General features: G+C 48.2%; 1 protein-coding gene across 1 annotated transcript; it reads right to left on the reverse strand.

Moving 5' to 3' along the window:
• Positions 1–10,501: 10,501 nt before the first annotated feature.
• LOC123133195 (putrescine hydroxycinnamoyltransferase 1-like) lies at positions 10,502–12,164 on the reverse strand. Its single transcript, XM_044552728.1, has 2 exons — positions 11,597–12,164; positions 10,502–11,460 (listed from the first exon to the last, which is right to left on the reverse strand). The coding sequence occupies exons 1-2, from the start codon at positions 12,014–12,016 to the stop codon at positions 10,561–10,563; spliced, it is 1,320 nt and encodes a 439-aa protein (XP_044408663.1). The 5' UTR covers positions 12,017–12,164; the 3' UTR covers positions 10,502–10,560.
• Between the last annotated feature and the right edge of the window lie 448 nt (positions 12,165–12,612).

The following is a 12,612-nucleotide window of genomic DNA, read 5'->3' on the forward strand; positions in this document are numbered from 1 at the left end:
AAAATATCCGAACATCGCGGCACACCTACATACAGGGGCGCCGCACATCCCCTATGTTTTACCGATGAGGTGCTGGATCATGAATTTCCAGCGGGATTCAAGCCCGTGAACATAGAAGCATACGACGGAACAACAGACCCTGGAGTCTGGATCGAGGATTATATCCTCCACATACACATGGCCAGAGGAGATGACCTTCACGCCATAAAATACTTACCCCTTAAGCTCAAAGGGCCAGCCCGGCATTGGCTTAAAAGCCTTCCCGAAAACACCATGGGAAGTTGGGAAGCGCTCGAGGACGCTTTCCGGGCAAATTTTCAAGGGACCTATGTCCGACCTCCGGATGCAGATGATCTGAGTCATATAACTCAGCAGCCCGGAGAGTCAGCCCGGAAACTCTGGAACAGATTCCTTACTAAAAAGAATCAGATAGTCGACTGTCCGGACGCCGAGGCCCTAGCAGCTTTCAAACATAGCGTCCGAGACGAATGGCTCGCCAGACACCTCGGCCAAGAAAAGCCAAGAACAATGGACGCATTAACAAGCCTCATGACCCGCTTTTGCGCAGGAGAGGATAGCTGGTTGGCAAGAAGCAGCACCAGCGACCCGAGTACATCCGAACTCAGAGATGGAAACGGGAAACCGCGCCGTAACAAAGAACAGCGCCGGATCAAGGATAACAGCCCGATGAGCACGGCAGTCAAGGCCGGATTCAAAAGCTCTCGGCAAAATCAGAAAAAGCCGCCCCCCAAAGATGACAGGGACGAGCTGTCTAACCTCAACAAAATCCTGGACAAAATATGTCAAATCCATAGTACCCCCGGGAGACCTGCAAACCATACCCAAAGAGATTGTTGGGTCTTCAAGCAGTCCGGCAAACTCAACGCCGAACACAAGGGGCTCGACACACCAAGCGAGGATGACGACGCACCCCACAAGCAGAACACCGGAGAACAAAAGAAGTTCCCACAAGAAGTCAAAACAGTAAATTCACTCCAGATGACAAAAGGGAAAAACAGAACGGCACTTACGAAGACACGCGCCATACGGCCAGCCCCAGTGGAGCACCGCCACTGGTTGTTACAACCAATCACCTTCGATCATCATGATTACTCCAGAGGGGCCCGGAACGCAGACTGGACTGCCTTGGTCTTGGAACCGATTATTGACGTACTCCAATTTACACAAGTCCTTATGGACGGCGGCAGTGACTTAAACCTGTTATATCAGGACACAATCCGCAAACTAGGGGTAAACCCAGCTATAATTCGCCATGGCAACACTTCCTTTCAAGGAGTCACGCCGGGTCCAGATACCCAGAGTATGGGTTCCCTTTCGTTAGAAGTCACGTTCGGCTCACCCCGACAACTTCCAAAGCGAAAAGCTAACCTTGCACATCGCCCCATTCATAAGTCGCTATCAAGCGCTACTGGGACGTGAAGCTTTCGCCCGCTTTAACGCAATACTGCATTATGCATCCCTTACACTTAAAATGCCCGGTCCACGAGGCATCATCTCATTAAAGGGAAATATCAATTGATCCCCAAAGTACGGGTAATGGTGCGGTCGCCTGGACAGCCGCACACTAATCCAGCCCTACTATCCCGGACACGGCTCGACGAGTCCGGCGTAAACATACAAAGGCTTAATAGCCGCATAACCCTGTACAAGGGGCTCCGCGTGTTCACGTCAGGAGACAATACGGCTCAATTCTTGCTCCAACTATATTTTGTTTATTTTAATATAGATTTCTCGCACGCTTATTTTTTACTAAGTTCCTCTCTTTCGCAGACGAACACCGTGCTACGCCCGTCCAGGATACGGCACAACGGAGACACAGGCGCAGACGTGCAGTAGGGACCCGTTTCAAGGATTCTTTTCAGATTAAGACCCTGCGTAAACCTTTTTTACTGTCTCTTGTTGACAACATCCCCCGGTTTTCGCTATAACCGAGGAGGAGGCTGGCGTCTTGGCATGTGGCCACGCCAGAATTTTGCGCGTACCTGGACACCAGGGGCTTTTTTACCAAGGGCTTTGTTTCAGCCCGTCTTCATAAAGACCGAATACCTTAGGGAGTGTTCGGCGTCGCGAGTTTGGCCTTATATGCATCAGCTCCGAATCATGTCTTTGGTCAAATGTTGGGTTTGCCCGGCTCCTGTGTTTTGCTGCCTTACGTTCCGTTATATCGGCTAACGCGGCACCAGGAGAACTACTGCGATTGTGCCCCGGTTCGGCCAGGCGAGCACCTCAGTAGAGAAAGCCGAAAACTGACTGTCATGATATAGCGAGAGACTGGTCAACCACTCGATGACTCTCGGAATCTTTAGGATTCCTCCGCATTAACGAAGGGCCGCTTCCCGGTCAGGCACACACGCGCCCCGAATTCAGGCGAGCGCGGTGCCTCTAGGGGCTATTGAGTAGCCCCACTGTCAAACTCCTATGGCTAAGTGAAAGTGATAAAGCATTATAGTCCGGTTGCCTAGTTCGCCGCGCTCTCACCTCCTTTGTAGGACCAAGACGTTGGATTAAGTGTGAAAAGGCGCCTTTTTGCGAACACCCCCGCATTATATGCGTGGGGGCTGAAGCCAACGACTGCCATCTTTCAGGTTATATACACATATACATTAAACGGCCGCACAGGAGGTATTATAATTCTTGCAAGCACAAGTATAAAAAGCTTTTACATTATATCAAAATATTCCTTTTACAATAGCACATGCTATTCGAACACAACATCCTTCGAGCACTGCGCTTCTATTAAACGAGCGCCCGGAAGAACTTCCTCAAAGTAGTGCCTGGCAGGTACTCGGCCTTCGTCCGAATCCCGGGATGCAACAACACTGGCCTTCATATCCGCCCAGTATGTCTTGACACGGGCAAGAGCCATTTGTGCGCCCTCTATGCACGCCGACCTCTTCATTGCATCAACATGCGGCACAGAACCAAGGAACTGCTGCACCAAACCAAAATAACTCTTCGGCTCTGGCTCTCCCGGCCACAAACGACTCGCAACATACTTCATGGCGAGTCCGGATAACCTGTTCAGCTCCGCCTAGGCGGCCAAACGGTCGGATACCGAAAGTGGACGTTCTGGATTGTGGAACTGCGACCAAAAAAGTTCTTCCAATTTATGGTCACTTCGACCTCGGAAGTGTTCGGTTGCGTCTGTTGCACTCGCTGCCAAATCCAGATAAGTGTTTTCCGCACTCCACTGCCGGTCTAACGGAGCATACTCAGGATCCCCAAACTTCATCCGCAGCATATAGGGCTTTCCAGCCGTGATATCTCCGGCCTGACGTAGCTCCTCCTTCATAGATCTCATTGCAGAGCGAGTATCCTTGGCCTCGGCAGTTATCTTCTCAAGGTCCTTCTGAGCCGCCCTTTCTTCTTGTTCGAGAAATTTACAGCGGTCGGCAGCATCCTTCAATTTTATAGCCATCTCGGCTATTACCTTCTTGCTCTGGCAGTGAGCAGATTGTTCGGCTTTCAGCTCTTCAGCCGCCTTAATGGCAGCCGCATCACTTCTCCTTGCTTGCTCCTTGGCTCGGGCAAGTTCTGCCCGAATGTTCTCCACGGCAGCAGCGCTATCTGCATTAATTAAGCACATATATTGTAAGGCACGAACATCGAACTCCTCTCATCAGATGTCTGTGGAGCATACCTTGTGCATCGTCTAGCCGCTTATTTACAAGTGCGATGTCGGCATCCGCCACGTCAAGTTGCCGCTTTAGCTCGGCAGATTCATCAGTCCGACTAGCCACCGAACGCCTCGCAACCTTCATAAAAAGGTGACATTTTACACCTGGGGTTATGATACTCTGTGCGCCATCACTCTTGACGACACACAGAGTCTCAGAGGCTACTATTTATACAGGGCGCATTTTATATATGCGGCTCTACCAAAAAGTACACCTTTTCACGTACCTCAAAGCCTGTCAGTAAACTCCTAGCGGCCTCGTATAATCCGCTTTTTGCGGATGAAATCCTTCCTATCACCGTGTTCATCAACATACGGTGTTCTTCTGAGACGGACGCTCGCCCGTGTAGATCCCTCAGCCTCTCCGACCACGCACTAGAAGGCACCGGACTAGCCCGATGACCTTTTTTAGGATCCGGACTTGGAGAAACCCACCGGGACGACAACTCGGGGTCGCCTGCCTCGTAAGTCGGTGCAGCTGGGGGAGGCGTTTCGCTCTCCATCATCTCCGGACGAAGATCCCCTGAAGACGAGCTCTGCTGAGAAGGGTTGAGATCCGAACTGCAAGGTAATATTTTGGTTATCTTCCTCAGAAATAAAACAAGGATGCTACTCATTTTTGAACCCCTCTCTTTACTTACGGCTCGGAGGAAAGCTGATCCCCTTGAGGGCGCAATGCGGCCGGGGCAGTCTTCGGCGCCGGATCCTCTGACGAAGATTTCTTCCCCCGTTTCGAGGTCATCCCCTCTGGGTCTTCAAAGGCACTCCTTTTCTTTCCCAGGTTGGGGGAATTCTCGATTCCTCCCTTCCTGACAGTCTCCTTCGTGGAGGCGGTAGCTCCTTGGTTCCCCTCTTCGCCCTCTGCCGAAAGCATAATCTCCAGCATCCTGGTTAACACGGGATCCGGTGCGGTCTCGGGTAGGGGGGCTGGACACCTGATAAGCTTTGACTTCGCTATCCACTCCTGTTCAAAGGATAGCTCTATTAAAGGGCAACTTTATGATGAAAATGCGGATGGTGTGTCCAAATACAGGGCTACTTACCTTAGCATCCGGGCGATTGCAGCTCAGACCAGCGTCCTCGAACAAATCCGGACACATTGCTTGTGATCCAAAGAACAATTTGTACATCTCCATGGGTGTCGCGCCCATAAAATGTTGGAGGACTCGCGGTCCCTCCGGATTAAATTTCCACAGGCGGAGAGGGCGACGTTTGCAGGGCAGCGTGCGGCGAATCAGCATAACTTGCGCCACTACGGTCAAGTTAATATCTCTTTCTAGGAGATCCTAAATGCGGTCCTGCAGTAAGGGCACGTCTTTGGACGGCCCCCAGATAAGCCCTTCATTGACCCATGATGCTCGTCGTGGTGGGGGACCCAAGCGGAAAGCAGGTGGCGCCACCCATGTGGTGCCCCTGGGGGCTGTGATGTAAAATCAGTCCCGTTGCCATAAGCCGAACTCCTCTTGGAAAGTGCCCTCGGGCCAGGGAGCGCCGGCTATCTTGCTTATAATAGCTCCTCCGCACTCAGCATGCTGCCCTTTATCATCTTCGGCTCCACCTTGAAGGTTCTAAGCCACAATCCGAAGTGAGGAGTGATATGTAGGAAGGCCTCACACACGACAATAAATGATGAAATTTGGAGGACGGACTTCGGAGCTAAGTCGTGAAATTCCAGCCCGTAATAGAACATCAGCCCCCTCACGAAGGGATCAATGGGAAGCCTAGCCCCCGAAGGAAGTGAGATGTGAACACCACGCTCTCACCGGGCTAGGGAGAGGGAATGGCCTGCCCTTGAGCATGCAGCCTATGCGAGATTTCGCCGGTTAGATACCTGGCATCTCTCAGCTTTCGCATGTCTTCTTCCGTAATGGAGGAAGGCACCCACCGGCCTTGAAGGTCGGAGCCGGACATCATCGAAGGCCCGAAGCGCCTAAAATTAGAGCTTTGAGTGTTGGAACTCGAGGCGAGGGGAGGATTCGATTGAATTGAAAAAGAAAGGAGTCGAGCCTTGGTCTCTTTATAAAGGAGTTGAATACCAAGAGCCCTCCCCGTAACCATTTGGGACTCGCTTTCAATTAGAGAATCATTCCAAAAGGCGCGGTTGGGTTACCCACGCCCGTATTGATGAGAATCCCGGAATAAGAGGACATGATCTCTGCTTTGATAAGACGTGCCAAGGAAACCGCCTCACTATACGCGCTGAGGTGGAACAGTAAAACGACTCGAATAAAGGCTTGTCCGTGGCGTGATGTCACGCTGCGGAACACGTCAGCAGATTAGATTTGTGCATATATTATTCTCTCTACGGTGGTATGTGGAACTTATTTTTGCAGAGCCGGACACTATCCTTGTGTTCAACATCTTCTATGAAGTATTCGGAGGAGGAACCCGCCTTGCAATGCCGAAGACAATTTGCGCGCCGGACTCGTCGTCATTGAAGTCTGGTTCAGGGGCTACTGAGGGAGTCCTGGATTAGGGGGTGTCCGGATGGCCGGACTATGACCTTTGGCCGGACTCCCGGACTATGAAGATACAAGATTGAAGACTTCATCCCGTGTCCGGATGAGACTTTCCTTGGCATGGAAGGCAAGCTTGGCGATACGATATGAAGATCTCCTCCCATTGTAACCGACTCTGTGTAACCCTAGCCCTCTCCGGTGTCTATATAAACCGGAGAGTTTTAGTCCGTAGGACGAACAACAATCGTACCATAGGCTAGCTTCTAGGGTTTAGCCTCTCTGATCTCGTGGTAGATCAACTCTTGTACTACCCGTATCATCAATATTAATCAAGCAGGAGTAGGGTTTTACCTCCACCGAGAGGGCCCGAACCTGGATAAAAACATCGTGTCCCTTGTCTCCTGTTACCATCCCTCTAGACGCACAGTTCGGGACCCCCTACCCAAGATCCGCCGGTTTTGGCACCGACAGTGAGTGAAACTTCTAAATTGTTTCCCAACATTTATGCTCATTTCTTGAGTTTATGATGGAATATAGAATGCACAATCATGAAAGCAGAAGAAGAACAATCATTCCACGTGTTGGTGATGATGTGATTTTTCCTTGTTGATTCACATGTGTTTTTTGCCAGCTAGCTGATTGTGTTATTGCCGATAAGGTTGAGTGCTATGGCAGTAGTTTGTGCAGATATCAAATTGCTAATAGTTTCTCCTGTCGCTTCTACGTTAGCCATTCTTTTAGTTGAATTGGGACATCATTTTTTTACCTTTCTTCTTATTTTGGCATCTTTGTTGGTAGATCTTTGTAAAAATATTAGTCATTATGTTGTCTTAATGATTTTTTTCTCAATGAAGATGACATTCTTCTAGGCATGTTTGAGAAAAAAATGTTTTATTCAAGTTCCTGGCTTACTTAACTGATGGGTTGTCAGACCAAAGTGCTTAATTTCTCCAGGAGTATTGCTGGACCTTGTCCAAGTATGCAGACAATGAATAAATCCTATACCCTACCCAACTCTCCTCAGTTTCATTATGTAAAACTTATATTCTACTTTATACCCAGTTATATTTATTTTTTCTTTCTTCTTTTGCTACTAGGGCGAAAAGCTCATTTGATGCATGACGTCTAGTGGTATGCATGTCCTCACCATTCGGTTTCGTGTGAATCATCATTTAGCATTTATGGAACAATGTATAGGAGCGATGTGTTTGTTATTCACCAGGCTGTATTGGCCGTGTCATCCAACAGGCTTGGTCCTGGATTCCTCCTGCATGTGCAGCATATGTCCCGCGGCAAGCACCATGGTAGCCCGCATTTTAGAACAGGTTGCATCTTGTACCAACTTCGGGCACGGGTCAGGGCACAGAAAAGTTTGCGAGCTCGCTTAGCTGGATTGTTTGTCTGGTTGAGCAAAATAATTCTTTTGCACATATAAGTTGACCATGTAGAAGTTTTTTCATAGATGTTTATGCAACCATTAGTTGGTATTCACTTGCGGCACTTTAGCTAATCACGTGGGACTAATCACGGATGGCATGCAGTGTTATATGAGCCACACAGTTACATGCATGCAGTTCTAACCGGATTTATACAAGCAGTTTATGAAACTTAATTATTTCCATTACTAACCATCAAACGTACCAATTGCCCCGACACTAGCCCGGTACGTAGCACTGTAACCATCTGTTTTGATCAGACCAGACGACCCTTCTCGACTTATACCCCCGGCTAGTTAGGATTGATCTCACGCTAACTTGCTAAAAGATACTCCTACATGATACTAGCAGATAAAGCTATGAGATCGATCCTAACCTTCCCAACACGTTTACAACAGCACACGCAACCCTGCACAATTTATACAACACCGTTGTACAATTTTTAACAGTGGAAACACTGGACTTATCCCACACAAAGCACTGCATTCAGCAAATTTCAAATTAACAGTTCGATTAATCAATCGCCATGTTAGAGTTCTCGCACAGACCGCTAGCTATCATGGCCAGCAACACTGGTCATGCACACATAGATGTACGACAGCTCGGGCAGGTCCTTCATTTAAAGACACAAAATACCGGGGCTAAAACTTATGCGAGGCCAAAATTCATGTAGATCATGCAGACAAACACAAAGTGCTTGGGCCAAAATTAGGGACGAGCCGTTCCTGTGCTATGTGGGGCCAAGATTCATTAAATAGGTGTAGATCTCATGCACTGTTCACCTGAAATGAGCGGGGCCGAGCAAACATGGGGATGAGTTGGACCTGTGCCGTGTTTGGCATCGGATCCCAACACGATGGCACAAATAGGAGTGGCAATATGCCTGCACTTTATTGCGATCCCGGACCATACCTTGTGTATATAGTGCTATAGTTGGGAACCGGTATATCATTCATATTACACTGTCACTCATTGTATCCATCTCGAAGCATGCATGACACGGCCTAGATAAAGTGCGTCAATGCCGCGGTGCGCTGAAAGTGCGCTCCGGCTACTAGGGTTCCTACTGGGGGTTCCTTGCTACTCCGCCATCCGCGGCCACGCACTGCCCTGACGGTACAGTACACATAGATATTAATTGATACGAACCAGACCAAATCTGGTAGACGAAAGTAGTAGATGGAGATATTCATGGCGATAGCAGATCTGGTTGTTTTCTTTCTTTACCTACAGCTGTATGATACATTGATACCATGCATGATGCTGTCTCCTATTGATGGATCATGGTTTGGTGGCCCCTCTCCATCTGATGGTTTGATCGATCAGTGGTTTTGCACAAAAATCGTGCCTTACGGTTTTGGGCCTCGGCACTCTTGTCTGGCTCAAACGATGTTCGCTGATGTTTATGTGTGTGTATGTCCAAACCAAGAAAAAAATAGTGTGCTATACAAAATAGGGATGTCCCTGGAAATATTCTATTAGTGTGCTACTAGCGAGACATTTTACACCGACCAATTTAGCGAGACAATTCTCTACACACTATAGCATGCTATTATTTCAGTGGTCTAAATCCTACCCCCAACCTTTAATTTATTTTTGTCTTTAGTGTTTGTATTTTGGTTTTCACCCATGTTCGCCTGATTTTTCTTAAATTAACCGGTCAACTCTCTTCTTCTTATACGATGTGGCAGAGCTCCCGCCTTTGCCTCAGCAAGCAATTAAAAAAAGATTATTATGATAAGGGGAAACAGCAGATCCAACGAAAGCATCTAGATTATGGTCTTGATTGGATAAAATAAAATAATCATGGAAAATTTATTAAGCTTCGCTAGCACGGTTCCCTAGGAGTACTTGAGTAAATGGTGACATGGTCATCAGGGTCTACATCCAAAGGGGGCTACATCCAATGGTGACATGGTCATAGGAGCAAAACTTCTATATTCTTAATAGTTTCTGCCAGCTGTATCTAATTATATTTCTTGTTTCAGAACAATTATCAAATTCTAATCCATATGATACTTGAATAGAAACCACATTAATTTAGATAATTCAGTTCGGAGCTCAAGCTCATCTACACCTAGGGAACAGTAAAATCAAAACAAATAGTAAACAAAATTCAAAAAATCTGATTCCATTTTACGTGCAAGATGCTTCAATGCACCAGGTGTGTGCAAAAATTAATGGGTCAACGACATTCATGGAGCTTGCGCCAAAACAGACAAAATCAGCTACCAACAGTGCGCTTTTTCAAACTTTCTCACAGGCCCGAAAATTGTCTTTTATGCCATGAGCTCCTCGAATATCCAAACTCCACCAAATTCGGCATGGGCATAACGCATTTGATCATCATGCACCACAAAAAAAATCATATTTTAAAAAAAAATCGGTTATTTAAACGATTTCTTGTTCACACCTAGGAACATCTGGACCTGCGTGCAGAATCACAGCGTCACATTACTTACATTGTTACAACTAAAAATTACACCCACGCCGAGCTCAGCAAGCTTCCTCCCATTCCCAGTATATAGTAGATGGATTCAAATCAATTAACTTTCGCTGCCATGGCTGAAAGTGACCGGGCAGAGTGAGCACCACCACAGACAGAGCACAGGGCCTAAAAATAAATAAAGCTAGCTTGAGCGTAAACCATTCCATTTGCAGTAATTATCTTCATCGCACTAAACAAAATCGTGCATTCCAGGAGCAACTACTCTACTCTGAAGCTGAGACCAGAAGGATTGAATTCAATAGTATAAGGCTAGCGTAAGCTGCTTAAGATTATTTCTCCGTGTACAAACACCTACTCCCTCCATCCAGAAATAATTGTCGTATAAATAGATGTATCTAGACATGTTTTAGTTCTAAATACATCCATGTTTATCATTTTTTGTAACAAGTAAGTCCGGATGGAGGGAGTAACAAGATACAATCATCGAACATCCATGACTCAAACACACCTCGTACAAGGTTAAAACTTAGAATACAACTTGTTGTTCAATTTGGCATACAGCAAACGCTTCAACTCACTGAGAATTGCAGCCTCTATAGACATGATGATGCGCACACTGCCATCACCCTGTGGGCTGTCAATCAGGTGAACAAAACCTCCGCGGTTTGGTTCAGCATGGAACATAGCCAATGGCCTTCCCCAGCTGAAATCCGCATCGTACGACGGCATGCCAAGCCAGCTGACAACTCTAATGTCAGTCACTGGCAAATTGCCTATAGCCGGGCGCTCGTCGTCCCTCTTTGCTAGCTCCAGGTAGTCGATCGCCGAATGCACTAGGTCGTCGTTCACCCGTCTGTGGATGTCTTGAATTCGCCGCGCGATGTAGCTCAGCTCACGTGAGGCGATGGCATACGCTTTGTCGCCGACACTTAGGTTTATTATGGCGTTGCCGAAGTAGCCGCCTGGGAGAGGTGGCCTCATGATGCGGCGGATGTTGGCCGAGAACATAAGCTGCGTCGTAGCATCCGGGGGTAGCTGCCGGGCTAAACACATGCATTGCCACAGGTGGGCGCTCATGGCACTGAAGGTGCTCACGCCATCGCCACCGGATATGCGCTTGAGAGTGGAAAGTTGGTCCTTGGCAAGGGTGAAGGACACAACCACGTTGACGACTGGCCCTGGCTGCGGGGGAAGGTTTATCTTGGGGCTAAAAATGGAAAGTGCGTCGGGATGAACAACAGGTGGATCACGCGCACACAAGCGCGAGCGGTCATGGTAGGGGAGGTTCACCATAGCCCGGTCGCCGTTTCTGGAGAAAGCTGACCATGTCCTGAAGAAGTGGAATACAACAGATCCATCCATAGCAGCATGATGGATTGCCGACCCTAAGACCACCCCACCACACTTTAAGAATGTCACCTACATACATATATGGATTAATTTGTTGTACATATTACTAATTGCTTCTGAATAGTACTACATGTTAGTTCTGTTAATTGTAGGTGTAGTTAGTAATTGATTTGGATAGAAAGGACTAGATAGGAATCAAACGGACCTGGGTTGCCCATAAGAGGCCATCTGAGTCGCTGACGTGAGGAACAAACAGCCTTCTCTGCTTTGATGATGGCTTGAAGTCGGTGAAGTCATCCATGGTTAGACGAGACTGAGCCACGAGGAAGAGCATGCCCTTGCCGTTGCAGTCGATCTCCAACCTGCCGTCGCCGCCCGCCCTCAAGCGGCCGGCCAGGGGGTAGAAGGGCACAAGCGCCTTGCCCAACGCCGTCTTCAACCTGCTCACGTTGAAGAAGTCGTCGCCGGAGGTTTCTGGTCGGCGGTAGAAGTGGACGAGTGGGGTGTAGCCTCTGCTGGCTAGCATGAGGTCGAACGGCGAGAGCCGGATCGCCCTGCTCGGCGTGTCCACCGCCGGCGTCACAAAGCAGGACTCCACCACCTGCACCTCCTCCTCGCCGGCCATTCCAACGAGTAGCTATGTTGTTGTTTCTCGTTGTTGCTCTAGCTACTACCGGATGTTGTCTTGCTTTTCTTCTAGCGCTACTGCTACTTCTAGCTACCGAGTTGGAAATGGGCAGTGAGGATCGCATATCTTTTTGCATGTGATCGCATATCTTCTAGACATGATAATGGTAAAGAAAAGCGATCTGGCTGATGGGGACATACATGGCGATACATCAAATCTCGTTGTTTTCTTTCCCTACAGCTGTATGATAGTGAGTAGAGCTTAGCATTTTTGTAGTACCATCACCATGCTGCTGTGTCACCCATTCAAGGAAACTAAACACACTGTTTGGAGGCAGGCGCACGTCCTGCCATTGATTCTCTGCCGGGCCCTGTTAGAGGCAGAGCAGGGAGAAGAGGAGAGAAGACAGACGGACGGACGGACGGAGGGACCGATCAGTGGGAAAACAGCGGGACGCGATCTCTCCATCAATAATTGCTTGTGAATATGCCATCTCTCTCTTTTTTTAAGACGAAGACGATCTCTTCTTCCATATTCTTTTGAGCTTTCGCCCCATTTCCAACACAGTAGCTAACGCTGAGAGAGAGAAGCAA

Source organism: Triticum aestivum, chromosome 6B (genome assembly GCF_018294505.1).
Source record: "Triticum aestivum cultivar Chinese Spring chromosome 6B, IWGSC CS RefSeq v2.1, whole genome shotgun sequence".
Classification (NCBI taxonomy): Eukaryota; Viridiplantae; Streptophyta; class Magnoliopsida; order Poales; family Poaceae; genus Triticum; species Triticum aestivum.